The 20,320-nt window shown below is 42.3% G+C and overlaps 2 protein-coding genes across 4 annotated transcripts; both read right to left on the bottom strand.

Moving 5' to 3' along the window:
- LOC103632336 (uncharacterized) lies at positions 1–4,059 on the bottom strand. Of its 2 annotated transcripts, none has more exons than XM_008654147.3 (3): positions 3,254–4,059; positions 3,068–3,151; positions 1–259 (listed from the first exon to the last, which is right to left on the bottom strand). In XM_008654147.3, exons 1-3 carry the CDS (start codon positions 3,879–3,881, stop codon positions 225–227), a joined length of 747 nt encoding a protein of 248 aa, XP_008652369.2. In that variant the 5' UTR covers positions 3,882–4,059; the 3' UTR covers positions 1–224. The 2 variants fall into 2 exon arrangements, with proteins under 2 accessions (XP_008652369.2, XP_035816800.1); XM_035960907.1 differs by having other exon boundaries at positions 159–254.
- A 3,872-nt stretch (positions 4,060–7,931) lies between these two features.
- On the bottom strand, positions 7,932–11,862 carry LOC109940966 (uncharacterized). 2 transcript variants are annotated; one of them, XM_020541379.3, is made up of 3 exons: positions 11,072–11,862; positions 10,886–10,969; positions 7,932–8,077 (listed from the first exon to the last, which is right to left on the bottom strand). In XM_020541379.3, the coding sequence occupies exons 1-3, from the start codon at positions 11,505–11,507 to the stop codon at positions 8,043–8,045; spliced, it is 555 nt and encodes a 184-aa protein (XP_020396968.1). In that variant the 5' UTR covers positions 11,508–11,862; the 3' UTR covers positions 7,932–8,042. The 2 variants fall into 2 exon arrangements, with proteins under 2 accessions (XP_020396968.1, XP_035816799.1); XM_035960906.1 differs by having other exon boundaries at positions 8,044–8,072.
- Between the last annotated feature and the right edge of the window lie 8,458 nt (positions 11,863–20,320).

The raw sequence follows: 20,320 nt of genomic DNA, 5'->3' as shown, positions 1-20,320 counted from the left end.
ATAATGTAACTATTTATTTGTATAGAACTCCTGTTATATATAAAGTTGTGACATTCGATCCTGTGCCACTATACATCATATGTTTGAGACTTGGTCCCAGCATACCTGGTGTTTATGTTAACCCCGGGTTTTGGACCCCTAAAATCCGGGTGTTACACTTGGCGAGCATCTACTGGTCATGTCCACCATTCTTCAGGTCGTCCACCAACTGCATCTTGTGGTTGTCACCACATCACTGCACGATCATCATCTCTCTGTCCTAAATGAGATGCAGGATGCATATGTATGAATATGATGAAATATATCACAAGACAATCCCAAAATAGACGGTAGCAAACTAAACATTAAATTGGAAGACACCGCAGACAACCACATGTTAGTTTTACTTATCTACACGTCGTCGGGCATACGTAGTTACTACCACTGGAAAGATGACGACACTTACTTTACTTAACCAATACAAACATGACCACACAAGCATGAGCACAAGTGTTTACCACGTTCACTTTAATCATCCATTAGTTATCCAACCTTATATTAGTTAAGTCTATAAGTTCGCTACGACTTTTCCCTTAGCTCTTCTAGTGATCATACAAAAGCATCACAACACAAGTTTAGCAGAGGACCGATGCATCAATGTCGATGGACTCATCTATCACAATCAACTATAGCAAGCAAGCACCTTAATCATGGAACACATGTTAGTCTATGTTTAGCCATTACGAGTATATGCCCGCTAAGTGCTAACTAAGCATTTTTAGCCAAACGGGTGAACTCAATCATCAAATGGGCACTTGCAGATTTTTGGACAGCAATACAGCAGTCACTTGTTTTAATCATAACTTTTAAAATATGAATCCAAAAATAGCAAACTAGGACTTTTTGGAAAGCTTAAAAAGTGCTCTACGACTTTGATATTTTTACCTCCACAGGATTCAGCACTTAGCAAGGTCAAACAGTGCTAACACAACAGTTCTGTCCAGATTTGGACAGATTCAGACTTGCAACTTCAAAAATTCACAACTACAGATTCAGACATCCAAACAAGGTAATCCTAGACTTTCTGGAAAGCTAATTAAATGTTCTACAAATTATTTATAAACATCACTGGCTGATTTAACATGTATCAAGGGTAAAATACACTATGAAGGCTGTGTTGTCCAAAACTGGACAGATTCAGTCTTCACACTTCAAACACATGTAACTTAATCTTCAGACCACCAAAAATAGTGATCCAAGACTTTTTGGAAAGCTTGGCAAAAGCACTACATAACTTTTATAATCACCAAGAAGTGATTCCAGGTTTAATCAAACCAAACATTACAGTTTTCGAAATCTGTCCTGACAGAGGACAGAACACAGCAACCAGTTTGTAAAATTCATAACTCTTAAACTATCAGGCCTGTGTTTATGAAATTTTAACACAAGCAAGATCAGAAAAGCATCTACAACTTTCTTATAATGACCATGAACAGATTGTAACATTAAATTAGGCAAACAATGCAGTTTCTGAAATCTATACAGAATTTGGACAGATTCAGTTACTGAATTTGTAAAAATCCTAACTCCTAAACCGTCAGACCTATGTTTGTCAAATTTTAACACCAGCAAGATAATAAAGTTATCTACCACTTTTCTATAGCACATATCTACAGAAAACACAATTTAGTTCATCAAACATACAGCACAACTAAAACAGCGCGTGCAGTCCAAAACAGCAATCAACGAATTTTAGTTTCTATATAATTCAAGAATTGCCATGATCTAGAGATTTGAATTATTCTAACACTTTACCATTTGTTAGAGTTAAAACAATCAATTGAGCACTAACAAGTAGACTTACAAATTTTATCCAAATCATTTAGTGCACTAAAATTACCACATTCATTTAACAAACGCATTCACCACAATCATCAAATCCGGCACATATTTATATCGAAGCGCCTTTCACCCATTAGTCTACATTTTAACTTAGACACCACATGAGCACTACTAATTTTTACCTGCGACCATAACCATACGCATTTAGACCACAACAAGTAATTCACCGTAACTACGAGCTTAACCAACGCCATCTAACTAGTCGATTAACCAAAGGGATGGCATAGCCCGCCATACGACATACACATCGGCTTGCCTATTATTAACGCAGTCCGAGACACCACACCTATTTATATCACAATCACTTACGCCATCGACTCCTACTTGACATGAGTTGGCTAATGACGTGACCATTTCCCAATTACCATCACACACCACCTTTCGCCCTTTTTGGATGACCGACACGACACACAGCTATTGTAATACATCTCAAGTTCATTCAACCCATCAGTAGAGCACTAGCGCATTCCAGAAAATTTCCTAAGGCTACGACGACAAGGCATCGATCCGCCATACAACAAAAATCATGACGATGTCGATAGGTGCTATTAACTAACCATTTAAAAATATTGAACTTACTTCTCGCTTGCCACTATATCACCTTTTAGTCACATGATCATCGCGAGCCTTCTTCACACGGCTATACGACAGCAACCTAAACGTTGTGTTAACAAGACATACACACTTCTTTGTTGCGAGTATAACCATATTACGGCATATACCCGCACACCTCAACAAATATCTTACGCCACCACTACCAAAATACACCACGACACCACACACATACGCGTACTAATTAAATCCTCGCATCACATATATTTCCAAACTTACTTATCATATAAAACAAGCACGACACACGTGTTTACCAAAACGTGAATGCGACCTTGCCACTGCATATAACCCAAAACATTTTATACCTACACATAATTGAACACCCATGTGCTCCACATCAACCAAAACATAATTAGACAAACTACAAATCGCACGCATTGAACAACCTCTTTTTCTCTAACCGCAAATGTGATCCTACCAAAAATATAAAAACATTCGAGTTCTTGTTCTACTTCATTTTCTTCTATATACGTGTTCATTCATACAATTTATTTTCACACGCATATAAACACGCAGACACATCATGGACCGAATACGTAAGTAAAATAAATCGCGATCATACAAGGCGAACAACCTGGCCGACTCGTGCCGCGTATGCATGCCATTAGTTTGGGCTCTTTGCCGACGAGCGATGCGCAAGGTGTGACGTCGACAAGGGCTGCGATTAAACGACATACACAATCATTACACAATTTATTATGTGATTCATTGGTGCGGCCTTTTAATCGAACACAAAAAGCGCAGGACAGCGGGGTCTCACCACGGGTTCCCACGGTGGCACGTCGGCGCTGCGCAGATTCGGCAAAGCGAGACGCGGAGACAGTCGAACCGCGCAGATCAACGGCGCAACATGGGGCTGCTGCGGTGGACCGGCACCGCTGCGCAGATCGGGTCGACGCCGGCGACACGGACAGGATCTCATGGCTGCTGCTGCAGCGCGCAGCTTGCTGCGCAGGTTGGCGATGGAGTTCGCTGCGCGACGAGGGAGCGAGGTAGTGGCAGGGACGTCCGACAGCAAAGCAAGGGAGGAGCTCGCTGCCGGGGCTGCACGCCATGGTTGCCGAGCTAACAGCAGGGGAATCTTTCGGCCAGGGAGGAAAGAGAAAAAAAAATGGGGCGAGCTCTGCTGGAATTTCTGGGCGCCGTCCAAGGAAGCTGCTGCCGCTGCTTTGGGGGAAGGAGGATGGGCTGCTGCATCCATGGATAGGGAGCGGACTGTGCTGCGGGGAAGAGGAACAGGGAGGGCGCTGGCTGGGAGAGGGAGCTCGGCGACCACCATGGCTGGGTTGTGGAGCAGAGGACACGCCCAGCAGGGAGGGCGCTGGTAGAGAGATAGGAGTAGGGGCCTCACGCCATGGGAGAGAGGGCACAGGGGGCTTGGACGCCATGGATCCAGGGAGGAGCTTCAGCGCCGAGGAAGAAGGAGCAGGGGCGCCAGCTTGCTGCTCGCCATGGAGGGGGCGCCGGCCATGGAGAGGAAAGGAGCCGTGCTCCCTGCGCGCTGGCTGTGTGCGTGGGAGAAGAAGACAGGGAGAAGAGAGAGTGGCGGCTAGGGAAAATGCAGGGGTGGGAGTGAAAATTTGCCAAGTGAGCACCCCTATTTATAGAAGCAGCCCTAGGGTTAGGGTTTCTTAGTGGGCCTATTGGGCTGGGCTGGATTTGGCCCAAAACGCGAAATCGAGTTGCGCTAAATATTTTTCCGGAATAAAAATGCTCCTGCGGAATTCGTTTCTACGGAGAACAGAGCGAATTAGAGTTTTCGGCGAACGGACGATTGAGCGATTAATTCGGCCGAGAGTTGGACTTGATTTTGCTCGAAAATAATTTTCTACGCGTGATTCGAAATTTAATTGCCTGAGATTTGATCGGCCCTGGATTTTAGTCGGAGAAATCGGATCGTGACATTTTAAAATTGCCGTCGATACGGGGTTTTGAGTTCGGTTCGAACATAAGATATTTGGCCGAAACGGATAAAATTGATTATAGGACGACATATCGAGTATTCCGTGTGAGAGTACGGATCCAGATAAAATAGTCGAACATCGATCGGAGTTCGAGGAATTGGATTCGGGCTCAGATCAGATACAGTCATCGAGAGTTTGATTTAATGAACTTCAGATGAGATTTATAATTCGAGAATGATCTTCGAGTCTGCATTCGTTCCGAGAGATTAAAAGTTTTAACACGCTCCAAAATTGGTTGTTTCTCGCGATCGATTAACTCTGAATTCGGTGAACTTCCAAGAGAAAGCCTGATAAACAGAGATAGGCACGATCGAGAAATAGAAATTTTTACTGAGCATCCGAGATTAGGATTAATCTCCCGACATAACGCGAAATAGACACCTGGGGTGTCACATCCTTCCCCCCTTAAAAAGAATCTCGTCCCGAGATTCGAATGAGGATCTTCAAGGGTGGAGAAGCTTGTAACTCCCAGGTTGGAGATAGATGGAAATTTATGAGATGTGATCTGACAAGATACTGAAGATATATTTGGGGAGAGTATCGCGGCATGTTGAGACAAAATGCAGCGATCACTTTGAGAGAATGTTCACAAAAGATAGCACATCAGTATAGTCTCGTAATGGATCACGACTATTAACCACGATACCAGCGCGTGCCGAGCAGCTCAACCATGTGTGCACCATAGTGGGCTCTCGGTTTCGTCGCGGCACCATCGGTCGTTAGTCATAACACCATTACCAAACGTAACCAATGAAATCCACTTGGCATAATTAGATGGAGCCCATGAGAGTATGGCTCAGCAATAAAAAAATGTGATCAGAATTGAAGCAGAGATTGCTGGCAAAAGAGCATCACATGAGGATTTTCTTCATCTCAGAGAACTATTTTAATGATCATCACGGGGATTATCAACCAAAGATCGATACGGTATTTAATATGAGGAGGAACCAACCATGAGATCGAGATTGATAAGCTTTTAGAGACATGAGAGATCCAAAGATAAGAGCAACATCCATTGAACTAAATGGATACGCCGTTTAAAGATAAAATTGGTAAAACGACGTCATGACCCTCGAAGAACGAGTATAAGAATTATTAGAATTGAGAGATTTAGGCAGATCAACATCCGATGCTCGAGAACGGGTCATAGCAGATAACCAGATAACGAGGTAGAATCATTAAGGGATCCAGAGATTTGGATGATAAGGCAAACATGATTCACAAGAAAAAGGATTATTAGATCCAGGCGAAAGGAGAGGTAGGCAAACAGGATCAGCTAGGATGATCGACAGAAATGCTATGAAGGTTTAGGGGCAAGGGTTTATGGAAAGAAACACGGCCTTAATAGGGTTTGCGTAACTAGATACTAACAACAATTTTTTTTGACACAACAAGTGCACAAGGAAGCTTTAGCGATTTAGGGGTCAAGCTATGGGAATCTACAAGTTGGGTAGGTGCAATTTCAAGTGTAAAACACACAAGGGCTAGAAACACCAAAACAAACACGTGATTTGATTTTTTTAAAGAGTTTCACTAGGGAACCACTAGATGATTTGGGGAAGGGGGTCTTTTATGAATAGAACAAGCAACCAAATGTTTTGCAAAAAGGGTTGAACAATTACAATACTACCTAGATGGCAAGGCAGGAGAAACACATAACACAACCTAACAAGACATACCCATCTGACACGAGGTAAGGCATTTCTAACATAGCAGTACATCACATTATTCACAAGTTCTTATTATTGGAATAAAGGTGATAGAAGCATATTGATGCACAAGAGAAAATTATAATGCGACAATCATGATGCATGCTCATTCTAGTCGTCTTCTCAGACCTAACTAATTTTTGGGTGCTTCTACAACATCCTTATTAATAGTAGTAGTAGCCTTTATGGCCTAAATAGCTAGCCACCTAGCTACCCATCTATTCCTAGGGCTTCACGTCCTAGGTCTAACTTATCGTCCTGATATCTATCCAACTTTGGTTTCTAAGCAAGTTTTACTTTATAAAAGGTTGGAAATCATGACTTATTGTCTTCTCTGTACTGGTATTCGCTCCGATACCAGCTGTGGCGGAATCGCCCGAATTATTCTGACTTAAGTGCCTAAGTCCCGCCTTAGAGGCTAGACCACACTTAAATAGGAATAACCCGTCAGTCCCTCGGATCTAATCCGATAAAGCCACTTATCCAGGATCGAATACCACCAGCTCACTCGAAGGTGAGGCACAGAGAAATACAATAAAACATAATACCACAAATTTAATAACTATCATTAGTGATTACATTATCGGAGTTTCAGAAATAATAACCATAAATTTTAATGCAGCGGAAATAACTAACGGAGAAGAACCGAGTAACATGGCGAAGCCTGGCCACGCTACTCCTCCTGGTCCTCTCCTGCGGAAGCAGTAACCCACTCGACCATCTATCCCGGTGGCAGGGATGGAGGCCAAGTCACACCAGCAACAAATCATCCTAAGGAGTACCTGCAAAAATTGTGCCACAAGCAAGGCTGAGTATACTAATACTCAGCTAGACTTACCCGGTGTGAGGAGTCTACTCCTCTACCTCTAGACATGCAGCTGTTTGGTTGTGGGGTTTGGTTGCCAAAAGCACTAGCTGAGTTTCTAAATCAAGATTTTAACTTAGTCAAAGTTAAGTGTGACTCTCTTAAGGCTAAAAATGTACTATCTATTCATACAAAGTAGCAAACATTTTAGCAATCAACATCTTATATCATCTCCGCATCATTCCACTTGTTACTCAATGTAGCAGCATGGATCAAGCAGTCTCATTAGCTGCGAGAAGCAGACGATTCGAATCGAGTTTTTATCCTTGCAAGGTAAACCTAAACACACGACATGCAGGGGCACTCCGTCCCCACACATATCAACCGTCCCCATCGATTCCCCGTCAGCAGAGCAGGGCTCACCGCCTTGGCGTACAATGCCTCACTGACCTCGACTGGCCGTCGTGCAGTGACCGCACTTGTACCCACCATAACCGGAATGGGAGACCTCGTCTCAGGTCGCGTGAGGGGTAAAGTCCACTGCCAGGTTCAATCAGGTACTAGGCTTACCGATTTACCATATTTCTCGGTATGTGCTTAGTACGTTCAAACGCTTGACTCACGGTACCACACCTTAATCCTTATTCAAATTTTCATCCCGTGAACAACCAATCCCCATGGATTGTTGCCCACAAACCAACATCAGTACAATATGAAAGTGGGTACAATCAATGTCCTGACCTCGCGCGAGTGCTAGAAAAATCACTCGACTTCTACCGAGATCCTAATTAAATAAGCAGCTACTCTACCTAGCATACTAGTATTCATCTCAATAGGAATCTTGAGTTCATGCAACTAGGGTTTCAGTTAACTCCTACACTTAAGTGCACAGTACAAGCCTACAAACATTAAGTGCAGTAAAATAGCATATATAACGGTTATGCATAAACCGGGGCTTGCCTTTAATTTAACACTTGGATAGTGTTTGCTGGGGGAGGTACTCGCTTGGCGAGCATCTACTGGTCATGTCCACCATTCTTCAGGTCGTCCACCAACTGCATCTTGTGGTTGTCACCACATCACTGCACGATCATCATCTCTCTGTCCTAAATGAGATGCAGGATGCATATGTATGAATATGATGAAATATATCACAAGACAATCCCAAAATAGACGGTAGCAAACTAAACATTAAATTGGAAGACACCGCAGACAACCACATGTTAGTTTTACTTATCTACACGTCGTCGGGCATACGTAGTTACTACCACTGGAAAGATGACGACACTTACTTTACTTAACCAATACAAACATGACCACACAAGCATGAGCACAAGTGTTTACCACGTTCACTTTAATCATCCATTAGTTATCCAACCTTATATTAGTTAAGTCTATAAGTTCGCTACGACTTTTCCCTTAGCTCTTCTAGTGATCATACAAAAGCATCACAACACAAGTTTAGCAGAGGACCGATGCATCAATGTCGATGGACTCATCTATCACAATCAACTATAGCAAGCAAGCACCTTAATCATGGAACACATGTTAGTCTATGTTTAGCCATTACGAGTCTATGCCCGCTAAGTGCTAACTAAGCATTTTTAGCCAAACGGGTGAACTCAATCATCAAATGGGCACTTGCAGATTTTTGGACAGCAATACAGCAGTCACTTGTTTTAATCATAACTTTTAAAATATGAATCCAAAAATAGCAAACTAGGACTTTTTGGAAAGCTTAAAAAGTGCTCTACGACTTTGATATTTTTACCTCCACAGGATTCAGCACTTAGCAAGGTCAAACAGTGCTAACACAACAGTTCTGTCCAGATTTGGACAGATTCAGACTTGCAACTTCAAAAATTCACAACTACAGATTCAGACATCCAAACAAGGTAATCCTAGACTTTCTGGAAAGCTAATTAAATGTTCTACAAATTATTTATAAACATCACTGGCTGATTTAACATGTATCAAGGGTAAAATACACTATGAAGGCTGTGCTGTCCAAAACTGGACAGATTCAGTCTTCACACTTCAAACACATGTAACTTAATCTTCAGACCACCAAAAATAGTGATCCAAGACTTTTTGGAAAGCTTGGCAAAAGCACTACATAACTTTTATAATCACCAAGAAGTGATTCCAGGTTTAATCAAACCAAACATTACAGTTTTCGAAATCTGTCCTGACAGAGGACAGAACACAGCAACCAGTTTGTAAAATTCATAACTCTTAAACTATCAGGCCTGTGTTTATGAAATTTTAACACAAGCAAGATCAGAAAAGCATCTACAACTTTATTATAATGACCATGAACAGATTGTAACATTAAATTAGGCAAACAATGCAGTTTCTGAAATCTGTACAGAATTTGGACAGATTCAGTTACTGAATTTGTAAAAATCCTAACTCCTAAACCGTCAGACCTATGTTTGTCAAATTTTAACACCAGCAAGATAATAAAGTTATCTACCACTTTTCTATAGCACATATCTACAGAAAACACAATTTAGTTCATCAAACATACAGCACAACTAAAACAGCGCGTGCAGTCCAAAACAGCAATCAACGAATTTTAGTTTCTATATAATTCAAGAATTGCCATGATCTAGAGATTTGAATTATTCTAACACTTTACCATTTGTTAGAGTTAAAACAATCAATTGAGCACTAACAAGTAGACTTACAAATTTTATCCAAATCATTTAGTGCACTAAAATTACCACATTCATTTAACAAACGCATTCACCACAATCATCAAATCCGGCACATATTTATATCGAAGCGCCTTTCACCCATTAGTCCACATTTTAACTTAGACACCACATGAGCACTACTAATTTTTACCTGCGACCATAACCATACGCATTTAGACCACAACAAGTAATTCATCGTAACTACGAGCTTAACCAACGCCATCTAACTAGTCGATTAACCAAAGGGATGGCATAGCCCGCCATACGACATACACATCGGCTTGCCTATTATTAACGCAGTCCGAGACACCACACCTATTTATATCACAATCACTTACGCCATCGACTCCTACTTGACATGAGTTGACTAATGACGTGACCATTTCCCAATTACCATCACACACCACCTTTCGCCCTTTTTGGATGACCGACACGACACACAGCTATTGTAATACATCTCAAGTTCATTCAACCCATTAGTAGAGCACTAGCGCATTCCAGAAAATTTCCTAAGGCTACGACGACAAGGCATCGATCCGCCATACAACAAAAATCATGACGATGTCGATAGGTGCTATTAACTAACCATTTAAAAATATTGAACTTACTTCTCGCTTGCCACTATATCACCTTTTAGTCACATGACCATCGCGAGCCTTCTTCACACGGCTATACGACAACAACCTAAACGTTGTGTTAACAAGACATACACACTTCTTTGTTGCGAGTATAACCATATTACGGCATATACCCGCACACCTCAACAAATATCTTACGCCACCACTACCAAAATACACCACGACACCACACACATACGCGTACTAATTAAATCCTCGCATCACATATATTTCCAAACTTACTTATCATATAAAACAAGCACGACACACGTGTTTACCAAAACGTGAATGCGACCTTGCCACTGCATATAACCCAAAACATTTTATACCTAAACATAATTGAACACCCATGTGCTCCACATCAACCAAAACATAATTAGACAAACTACAAATCGCACGCATTGAACAACCTCTTTTTCTCTAACCGCAAATGTGATCCTACCAAAAATATAAAAACATTCGAGTTCTTGTTCTACTTCATTTTCTTCTATATACGTGTTCATTCATACAATTTATTTTCACACGCATATAAACACGCAGACACATCATGGACCGAATACGTAAGTAAAATAAATCGCGATCATACAAGGCGAACAACCTGGCCGACTCGTGCCGCGTATGCATGCCATTAGTTTGGGCTCTTTGCCGACGAGCGATGCGCAAGGTGTGACGTCGACAAGGGCTGCGATTAAACGACATACACAATCATTACACAATTTATTATGTGATTCATTGGTGCGGCCTTTTAATCGAACACAAAAAGCGCAGGACAGCGGGGTCTCACCACGGGTTCCCACGGTGGCACGTCGGCGCTGCGCAGATTCGGCAAAGCGAGACGCAGAGACAGTCGAACCGCGCAGATCAACGGCGCAACATGGGGCTGCTGCGGTGGACCGGCACCGCTGCGCAGATCGGGTCGACGCTGGCGACACGGACAGGATCTCATGGCTGCTGCTGCAGCGCGCAGCTTGCTGCGCAGGTTGGCGATGGAGTTCGCTGCGCGACGAGGGAGCGAGGTAGTGGCAGGGACGTCCGACAGCAAAGCAAGGGAGGAGCTCGCTGCCGGGGCTGCACGCCATGGTTGCCGAGCTAACAGCAGGGGAATCTTTCGGCCAGGGAGGAAAGAGAAAAAAAATGGGGCGAGCTCTGCTGGAATTTCTGGGCGCCGTCCAAGGAAGCTGCTGCCGCTGCTTTGGGGGAAGGAGGATGGGCTGCTGCATCCATGGATAGAGAGCGGACTGTGCTGCGGGGAAGAGGAACAGGGAGGGCGCTGGCTGGGAGAGGGAGCTCGGCGACCACCATGGCTGGGTTGTGGAGCAGAGGACACGCCCAGCAGGGAGGGCGCTGGTAGAGAGATAGGAGTAGGGGCCTCACGCCATGGGAGAGAGGGCATAGGGGGCTTGGACGCCATGGATCCAGGGAGGAGCTTCAGCGCCGAGGAAGAAGGAGCAGGGGCGCCAGCTTGCTGCTCGCCATGGAGGGGGCGCCGACCATGGAGAGGAAAGGAGCCGTGCTCCCTGCGCGCTGGCTGTGTGCGTGGGAGAAGAAGACAGGGAGAAGAGAGAGTGGCGGCTAGGGAAAATGCAGGGGTGGGAGTGAAAATTTGCCAAGTGAGCACCCCTATTTATAGAAGCAGCCCTAGGGTTAGGGTTTCTTAGTGGGCCTATTGGGCTGGGCTGGATTTGGCCCAAAACGCGAAATCGAGTTGCGCTAAATATTTTTCCGGAATAAAAATGCTCCTGCGGAATTTGTTTCTACGGAGAACAGAGCGAATTAGAGTTTTCGGCGAACGGACGATTGAGCGATTAATTCGGCCGAGAGTTGGATTTGATTTCGCTCGAAAATAATTTTCTACGCGTGATTCGAAATTTAATTGCCCTGAGATTTGATCGGCCCTGGATTTTAGTCGGAGAAATCGGATCGTGACATTTTAAAATTGCCGTCGATACGGGGTTTTGAGTTCGGTTCGAACATAAGATATTTGGCCGAAACGGATAAAATTGATTATAGGACGACATATCGAGTATTCCGTGTGAGAGTACGGATCCAGATAAAATAGTCGAACATCGATCGGAGTTCGAGGAATTGGATTCGGGCTCAGATCAGATACAGTCATCGAGAGTTTGATTTAATGAACTTCAGATGAGATTTATAATTCGAGAATGATCTTCGAGTCTGCATTCGTTCCGAGAGATTAAAAGTTTTAACACGCTCCAAAATTGGTTGTTTCTCGCGATCGATTAACTCTGAATTCGGTGAACTTCTAAGAGAAAGCCTGATAAACAGAGATAGGCACGATCAAGAAATAGAAATTTTTACTGAGCATCCGAGATTAGGATTAATCTCCCGACATAACGCGAAATAGACACCTGGGGTGTCACAAATATGATGTAGCAGGCAACATAGTATTCTGCTCCTACTATGTGAAACCAAGCACTCAAACTCTAGCTACATTTTCAGATCTGAAGTTGTTGTTCATAGAAAGGATCAACAGGTATTGATTTTCTTTATTTTTTGTTGTTTAAGATTTTTGGGTTAATTCTCTTTTATTCCCCCTACATACAAAAATATAGTATTAGAAAATATACACCAAATAAAAATCCAAAATAACTCCATCTCAACTTTTTGCTTCATCCTTCCTTGTATACTCCTACTTAAATGCACACTAAAGATTGATGTGCACCATGGTCATTGTACCCCTCTCCTTAATTTTAGCCCCAGATCCACATCGACCTATACTTGGGATTGGCGTGGTGATATTACTTTGATTTAACCTCATTGTTGTAATTATAATTAATAGCATGTCAATTATTTTACAGTTTCAAGCAGTTCGGGAAATGGTCCATACAAATCCATAAATTTTGCAGCTTTTGTATTCTTTGTTTGGGATTACATTCTATGGCCTCTTATGTAGCACCTGCCTGAACATTTTGCTGGTAGCACGTTATAGCCTATGCTGGTTGAATTGAGCAAGAAGAATCCTCAAAATCTAAGGTTTATTGATAGAATCATGATGAGTGTCTTCAATTACTAAATGAGCCCTTTGAGGGCGGAGAGGGGCAATCATTCTCTTATTTGATTAAATTTAACTATTTTCCCCTTCGTTTTGGGTTTTGTCTACTTCATTATAACTTGCCAATTGTCATACATTTTTGGTATTTTGTTAATTGTTGTTTAGCGATTTTATAAATAGATAGTGTTATCTCATTTTTCTATCCATTTCCTCAAAATCTCTAGGGAATTCCTAGACCAACCTAAGGAGGATGAAATGCCTCATGTTATTAGTGTTACACCAGAGGTACAGGAGGCCATTGGACGGGTAAGCATGGCATTGTTGAGCTCTGCGATCCTCCTACCTCATAGATATTTGAGGTCACAAGATCATCTTTTGATTTGTTTTTTATATTCAGCTTGAGTCCATGGGGTTCGACTGAGCATGTGTTATTGAAGCATTCTCTGCCTGTGATAGGAGCCGTTTGTATCAGTTGATTAATTGGAAACCGTCACTACATCAGGGCTGGTAACGGATCTTGTTTGTTCTCCAAAATCTTTTACTACCACACACTTATAGCCTAGCTCTAAGCATTTTTAAAATGTAAATTTAGGGCACCTCCAACAGTCGACTATAGAAGATAGTGGGGTTTTTTAAAAACCGGCACTGCATCTTGCAAAAAAGGATAATTTATCATTTTATTACATTGTATACAGACTAATAGTTTATCATTATATTATACCGTATATCTACTAATATTTTATCATTTTATTATGTTGTATACTGAGTAATAGTTATATGTGCTGGACTTTTTGCTCTTCGTAGCATATGACAACGTTTGACTTCTCTTTTAGGGACTTGAGAAATATGTTATGACAAAGCTGTTTAATCAGGTATTCGCATCAGTCCCAGAAGATGTGAAGAGTGATGAAGAACTTTTTAAGAAAAATGTCTTTGCTATAGCAATTTGTAAGGCCTGAAAACTTGGACATAAAACCAGAGTACCGGAATGAAACATCCTGGCTGGTATGAGAATTAACTTCCCTCGTTTTTGGGCATTTTTTTGCTTGATGTATTGCATCTCTGGCAAGCTGCACACATGAATAGGTTTCTCGCAAAAACTGAACCATGATTGAATTGTACTTGTGTCTTGTGTTGGGTTGGTCTTTTGGATCTTTATATGTATTATGTCTATACTTTGTAGACTACTGGCCAGCCACTCCATTCACGTATTACTCTTTCATTGTGAGTTTTTGCTCTTCACTTTCTTATCACTCACAGTCACTTAGCTATTCACATTTCCACACAAGTAGTAGTTAAGGACACATTTAGTTTCGAAGGACAGTGAACTTTGTATGATTCATTGTGAATCTGCTGATCTTCAAATTGGACAACAAATGTATACTCCTTCCTGTTAGAGGAGGTATTGTGACAGGATTAGATTGTATTGCATTGATCCCCATGGGCTGATTATATACAATGCATAGCACTAAGAAACGAGTGGTATACTATCTTTGGTGCCGATACGTATTTTCTGTTTGACATATTCATTTATATTTATCACAAAAAACTAGACCCAATGATTGTGTTGCCAATTGTGAATTCTTACTGTTCAAGTTTCATTAATAAAAATAGGTTACTTTATCACCGTTTGTGGTTCATCTCAGATTTTATTTTTGGGAGTTGATTATGTTTTTTTCTTTACAAATGGAATAGTCCTGCTATTCAGGAGAATAAGGTTGCTACAGTGCAATGCATATCGAGTACTAGACCTTTAAGAGTTGGAAGTGAATTTCTTGCAAGGTACCATGAGGTTAAGAACTTTTCCTAGCTCCTTTCAGTTGTCCTGCTTCCCCATTTTATGCATGATTGCTAAATTATACAAATAATATATTCCATCGCACTATATACGTTCCGCAACGAACCTAGGAAAATCACCCAAAAGTTTTCACCGAATCAAGATCGAGTGTTAGGAGCTACCACTACTATGATCATGTGACCCATGGTCTTCACTGCAAAGGTATGGATTTCGTTTTTCACACCATGTATGGCACATTGACATGTATCGCATTGGTCGGATCATATTGGCCACAACACATGCTTATGCTAGGTTCAACGTCTACAGTCGCACCGCCTCCTCAAGTTGGTGCTCCTCCGCCGATGCAGCAACTGTCCGCTGCGGTTTTGACCAACCAGAAGCTGAGGTAATGCGTGACTTCAAGAGCGAGAGGTCGTTCATGCTACCAGTGCTTTGGCCAATCAGATCCATACCGTTTCCAATGTTCCATATGGAGGAGAATTTAGTTATTACCTTTTCTACTCGTTACTATTGTGTTGTTGTTCAACTGTTGGATGCAGGATCGACACCAATGCTACTAAACGAGTGGTTTGCACAACCAAAAAATGATTATCATAGCAAAATTGTGGATTTCCAATGGTTTCTTATTCCCCAAAAGGTTCCCTTTTTATATTGGTGGGAGTGGGACATGGTCGATATTGTTTGCCTGTTGTTTTTGTTTGACAGAACCATTTCAATCTATCTTCCTAGCAATATTTTTTACTGTTTTATTTGTCAGTAGCAAACCATTAAGCACATTATGGTCAAGTGATCATCGCTTGTTCCAGTCCAACTTGTCAGCCTTATGTTTACTTGTGTAGCAAATTCATAATAACTTATGGGTATTCTTTCTAATTAATGGTTATTGTTTCTTCTAATGTTCGTTTATCATACAAGAGGAGCATACCCGTGAGGTGAACAACAATTAGTTTGATAGGGAAGTTATGGAGGCACTGTCATCAAGTGAACCCCCCCCCACTTCATTGCTGTTCTTGGCCTGCTGCTACAGCACTTGACAGGCGAACGAATCTTCACTGATGTGGACACTTACTCCAATGATCGTTAGCTGAAAACTTGTGCTCTAATTGTGCCCGTCGCCAGGGCCCTAAGCCCGTTGGAGGCTCATAATTTTGTGTTCCGTGGCATCGCACGGGCACGTACCTAGTATCTACATATGTTCTATTGTATAGTGGTCTTGCACAGTTTGTATGCAATGCTAATGTTCTCGATGGTGCTATTAAGAACCAGATTTGGCACCTAGGCATGGCCAGACCGTCTGTGTAACACCCTAACTCTCATTTTGAGAATCTAGTAAAATTTTCCAAAGATCTTGAATTATAATTTTTCATAATTTTTGAAGTCACATCTCCTAAAATAAAAATTTTATAATGAAGATTCACTAAAAAGATTCTTATATAAATTATCCTTTGTTGAAGTTTATAAGTATTATTGTTAGAACGTCTTTTAATAATTTTTCTTAAAATAATTATATGTTTGCTACATATCCAAACATATTTTCTTATGTAGGATAATAAATGAATGAATAAATAAAATAAGATAAAAAATAATAATGCAAACAATGGGTGCTTAATTCACATTGGGATTTTAGAGTATAATTAGAAATTTGAAGTTTGGAACAGAACATGCGCTTCTCGCGGTTCTCGCCGGGTCCTCCTTCAACAGAACACGTGCTTCTCGCGGTCACACCTAATCGCGAAATTCACGTGGATCCTCCCCTCCCATCGCATCCCCAACCAAACTCCGTACCTCAGCCATAAAGCCAGGCCCTGCGGTGTCCCCATCCCCTCAACCATCTGGATGCACCAACAGAGAGAGAGAAGCTGGAGAGAGCGTCGTCGGGCAAGATCGGCCGCCACCGCCGTATTCCGGCTCGCCGTCAATCTAGGTCGACTAGGTGGTCGGGGAGGATCGTCGGGATATGGGGGAACCGATGCCCCCCACAATTTGGCGATGTGATGCTCGGGGTGGACGAAATCTCCTGTCGGGATCGTACCCCTGCCGCGGAGCCGCCGTTCATCGTCGCTGGCATGTATCATCGCCACACCCACCGGTAATACGCCTCTAACAGATTCATAGTTCCTTCCGCTTCGCAGAGAACGTTTCGGCTATGTAGATGATGCACCTGGGGAACGGGTTGGGGCGCTCAGACGAACCTCCGCCGTGGAGGCTTAGTGTAACACCCTAAATCCATCACATAAAAGCAAACAAGTTAAGTTATTAGTTTTCAATAGAAAGGAAAAATACTTATGATTTCTAATAATAAAATGGTAATATAAATAAATTAAATAATTTCGTGATTGGATAAATTTACCAAGTGTTTGATGGACTCATGTCGAAGCATATATTTTGTTTGAATTGATTTGCAAATCCAATTTATGGATTTGACCTTGTGAAGAAAATCTCATTTTACAAAACAATAATGAATTGCTAAAATAATGTTTTTGGAACATATGTATATTAATAATTTTAGTTTGTAAGTAAATACAAAATTCTATTTGTTTGATTTTATTCCATTATGAGAAGAGCCATTTATTTAAATAATGAAATTCTCTAAAAATAATTTATTTTACGAAATAAGTTTTATTAAGTTAATAATAAAACTATATTTATTCTGGATTTTTAATTATATTATATATATATATATATATTCTTTCTCTACCAAAAAAAAGAAAAAAAAATAAAAAATTCAGAAACCCTAATCTAAACCGGCCAATTCGGCCCATTTGGCCCAACAGTCGCACGCCCATCACCTCCCCTCCCTCACCGCCAGGTGGGCCCCACCTAGCCCACCCTCTCTCTTCTCCCTCCCTTATCCTCCCATGCTGCCGCCAGGCGCCGCACCCGCCAAGGCCGCGCCCGCACGACGTGCCCCCGCCGCTCGGCGCCCGACCCCGCGCAGCACCCCGGCCGCCGACCCCGAGCCGCGCCGCGCCCGTCCACCTCCAGGCACCGGAAACTGAAGCCGCTGTTTCTCCTCTCCCCTCCCCCATTCTCGCTCCCATTAAAGACGCGCCATCAATGGCGTTTTGATGGTCGCCGACCGTTTCTCTTCCCCCTGGCACCCTGTCCTCTCCCCTCTCCCTCTCTATATAAATCGGCCGAGCTTCTCCCTCTCTCCCCCGCCCTGAGCTTGCCCTCGCTCTCCTCGCTCTCTAGTTCATCGTCGATCGCGACGCCCTGCCGATCGTCGGACCATCCGCGCCCCAAGCCGGTGTCCGCCACCGCACCTCGACGAACCGTCCGCCTGCCCCAAGCCGTGACCTCGACCGAGCCCCTGCAGCCGAGCCCCTCCGTGCTCTTCCTCCCCTCGCTGCCGGAGCTCCGTCCGCGCTCACCGTCCGTCGTCGACGCGACCACGCAGCACCCCAGTTGGACCATCTGCACCTCGCTGTCCGCGCCCAACGCCGAGCCCCGTCCACGCCGTCTTTGCCCGTCTCTGGCCGTGCCTCACCTCACCACGACCGAACCCTTCCGTTCATCACAAGGTTGAAGACAACCCAAATATTTTTTAATAACTCCAAAATCATGTTTTGCACTAATTCATGAATTTTGTAATTATTTGTTGTGTTTTGGAAAATTTGTGATTTGGAATTCATGTATGTAAACGATTGATTTTGAGTATATGTGTGATGAATTAACGTATTAATCATGTTTATGATAGAATTCTAGATCAGAAAGAAGAATGACAGAATTTGGTAGACCATGTGATACGACCACGCCATTAAGCAACACGTTACAACCCCCAAGTCATACTACATCAACTCAAGAACAACCAACATCATCACCAACCCAAGTCTTTGATAGACCAATTACACGTAGCCGAGCTAAGAAGCTACAGCAAGAGGTGCACACGCTACTTTATGAATTTCAATTAAACACTAATGAGAATTTTATGCTACCTAAGTCGTGTATGCTGATATTACTTAGGTTTACCAAAGAGGAAGGACAAAACATATCAAAGGTGAATCAGCAAGAAGAGCTATGTCCGAGTCAGCTCAGCGCTACAGAACCGTCCAGAAGAAACTGTTATATCTTTTGATTCCCAAAAGCTATGAAGGCCCATAAGTACTTTTTGGAAAGCTCTTGAAGTCTAGTTTCCAATGCTTCTAAGGCCGACTTAATCAAATCTACCAGAAAGGCAGCCGACCTACTTTAGTGCTGACTGGTCAGAAGGTCAACAGTCTGCTTGATGACCAAGTTTTCATATTAAACTGCATCATTCTACGAAGTTTCATTAAGCATGCTATACATGGTGAGAAATCTTATCAAGTTAGCTTTCCAACGCATCCAGCCCCACGTCATTTGGAGATTCTTAGAAGAAGTTATTATCAAAATACTGAAGACTGCGCAGAAGTCAAACAGCCACGCGGAATTCAGCTCTGCAGATCTCCCGAAGAGGCTCCTTCACATTAGCACGTGAAAATACTTTTGTTTCATGTTTATACCTCTCTAAGGCTGGTTGTTACTAGTATAAATACCCCCTATGTCTATGATGTAAGGCAGCTTTTGATAATCTAAAACAGAACCCCCTTTGTTCAGCTGTGTGCTAACAAATATTGAGAGTGATCTCTACCCCTTTGCTCTTGTGAATTCCTTCGCGGGATTGCAGAAGCGGCGGCTTCATCCGCTCCCAAGTGGTGCTCCTACTCCCTTCGAGGTCTCCTCGATTGATTGTAGGCTGTGTTGGTTGGTTCTTTGAGAGTGTGGTTGGGTGAATCCTTGATTCAGGCTGCCGGTTAAAGACGGTGGTTGGCTTCGAGTTTTATTTGTTAGGTTGCACTAGTTATCGCTGCTTGCAGCAAGTTATCTTGGCTTCTTTGAAGCTAGTTATCTGAAGATTGATCCTACGTCGTGAAGATCGGGCATCGTGACGCATCACCATGTGTTAGTGATGAAAACACTAGATGAGTAGTCAACCTTTTATGAATTTTAGAAGTTGTCAAGAAATTTATACTCATAGATTCATATACTTAAATTAGAGCTACTAAATAAATAATAGAAACTTTCTTACCGGAAGTGACAAGTAGCACAATGTTCATCATAACAATTCAAATATCGTAGTCTAATCAGTGGTTGAATTTAATATTAAAATCTTTTGGATCCCTGATGGTATTAATGATGTTTTCTTTTGGAAAGAAAATGTAACACCCATGGTGTTACTGCCATTAAAACCTGAGCATAAC

This window comes from Zea mays, chromosome 7, assembly GCF_902167145.1.
Source record: "Zea mays cultivar B73 chromosome 7, Zm-B73-REFERENCE-NAM-5.0, whole genome shotgun sequence".
NCBI lineage: Eukaryota > Viridiplantae > Streptophyta > Magnoliopsida > Poales > Poaceae > Zea > Zea mays.
This window is presented reverse-complemented; position numbering and strand designations above follow the sequence as displayed.

Excerpts from the sequence above, each read along its gene's own strand:
- LOC103632336 (XM_008654147.3), bottom strand. The coding sequence starts at position 3,881 with ATGGCGTCCAAGCCCCCTGTGCCCTCTCTCCCATGGCGTGAGGCCCCT. Across the intron at positions 3,152-3,253 it reads TGCCACCGTGGGAACCCGTG|CCCTTGTCGACGTCACACCT; the intron begins GTGAGACCCCGC and ends GTTTAATCGCAG. Across the intron at positions 260-3,067 it reads ACGCGGCACGAGTCGGCCAG|GACAGAGAGATGATGATCGT; the intron begins GTTGTTCGCCTT and ends CATCTCATTTAG.
- LOC109940966 (XM_020541379.3), bottom strand. The coding sequence starts at position 11,507 with ATGCAGCAGCCCATCCTCCTTCCCCCAAAGCAGCGGCAGCAGCTTCCT. Across the intron at positions 10,970-11,071 it reads TGCCACCGTGGGAACCCGTG|CCCTTGTCGACGTCACACCT; the intron begins GTGAGACCCCGC and ends GTTTAATCGCAG. Across the intron at positions 8,078-10,885 it reads ACGCGGCACGAGTCGGCCAG|GACAGAGAGATGATGATCGT; the intron begins GTTGTTCGCCTT and ends CATCTCATTTAG.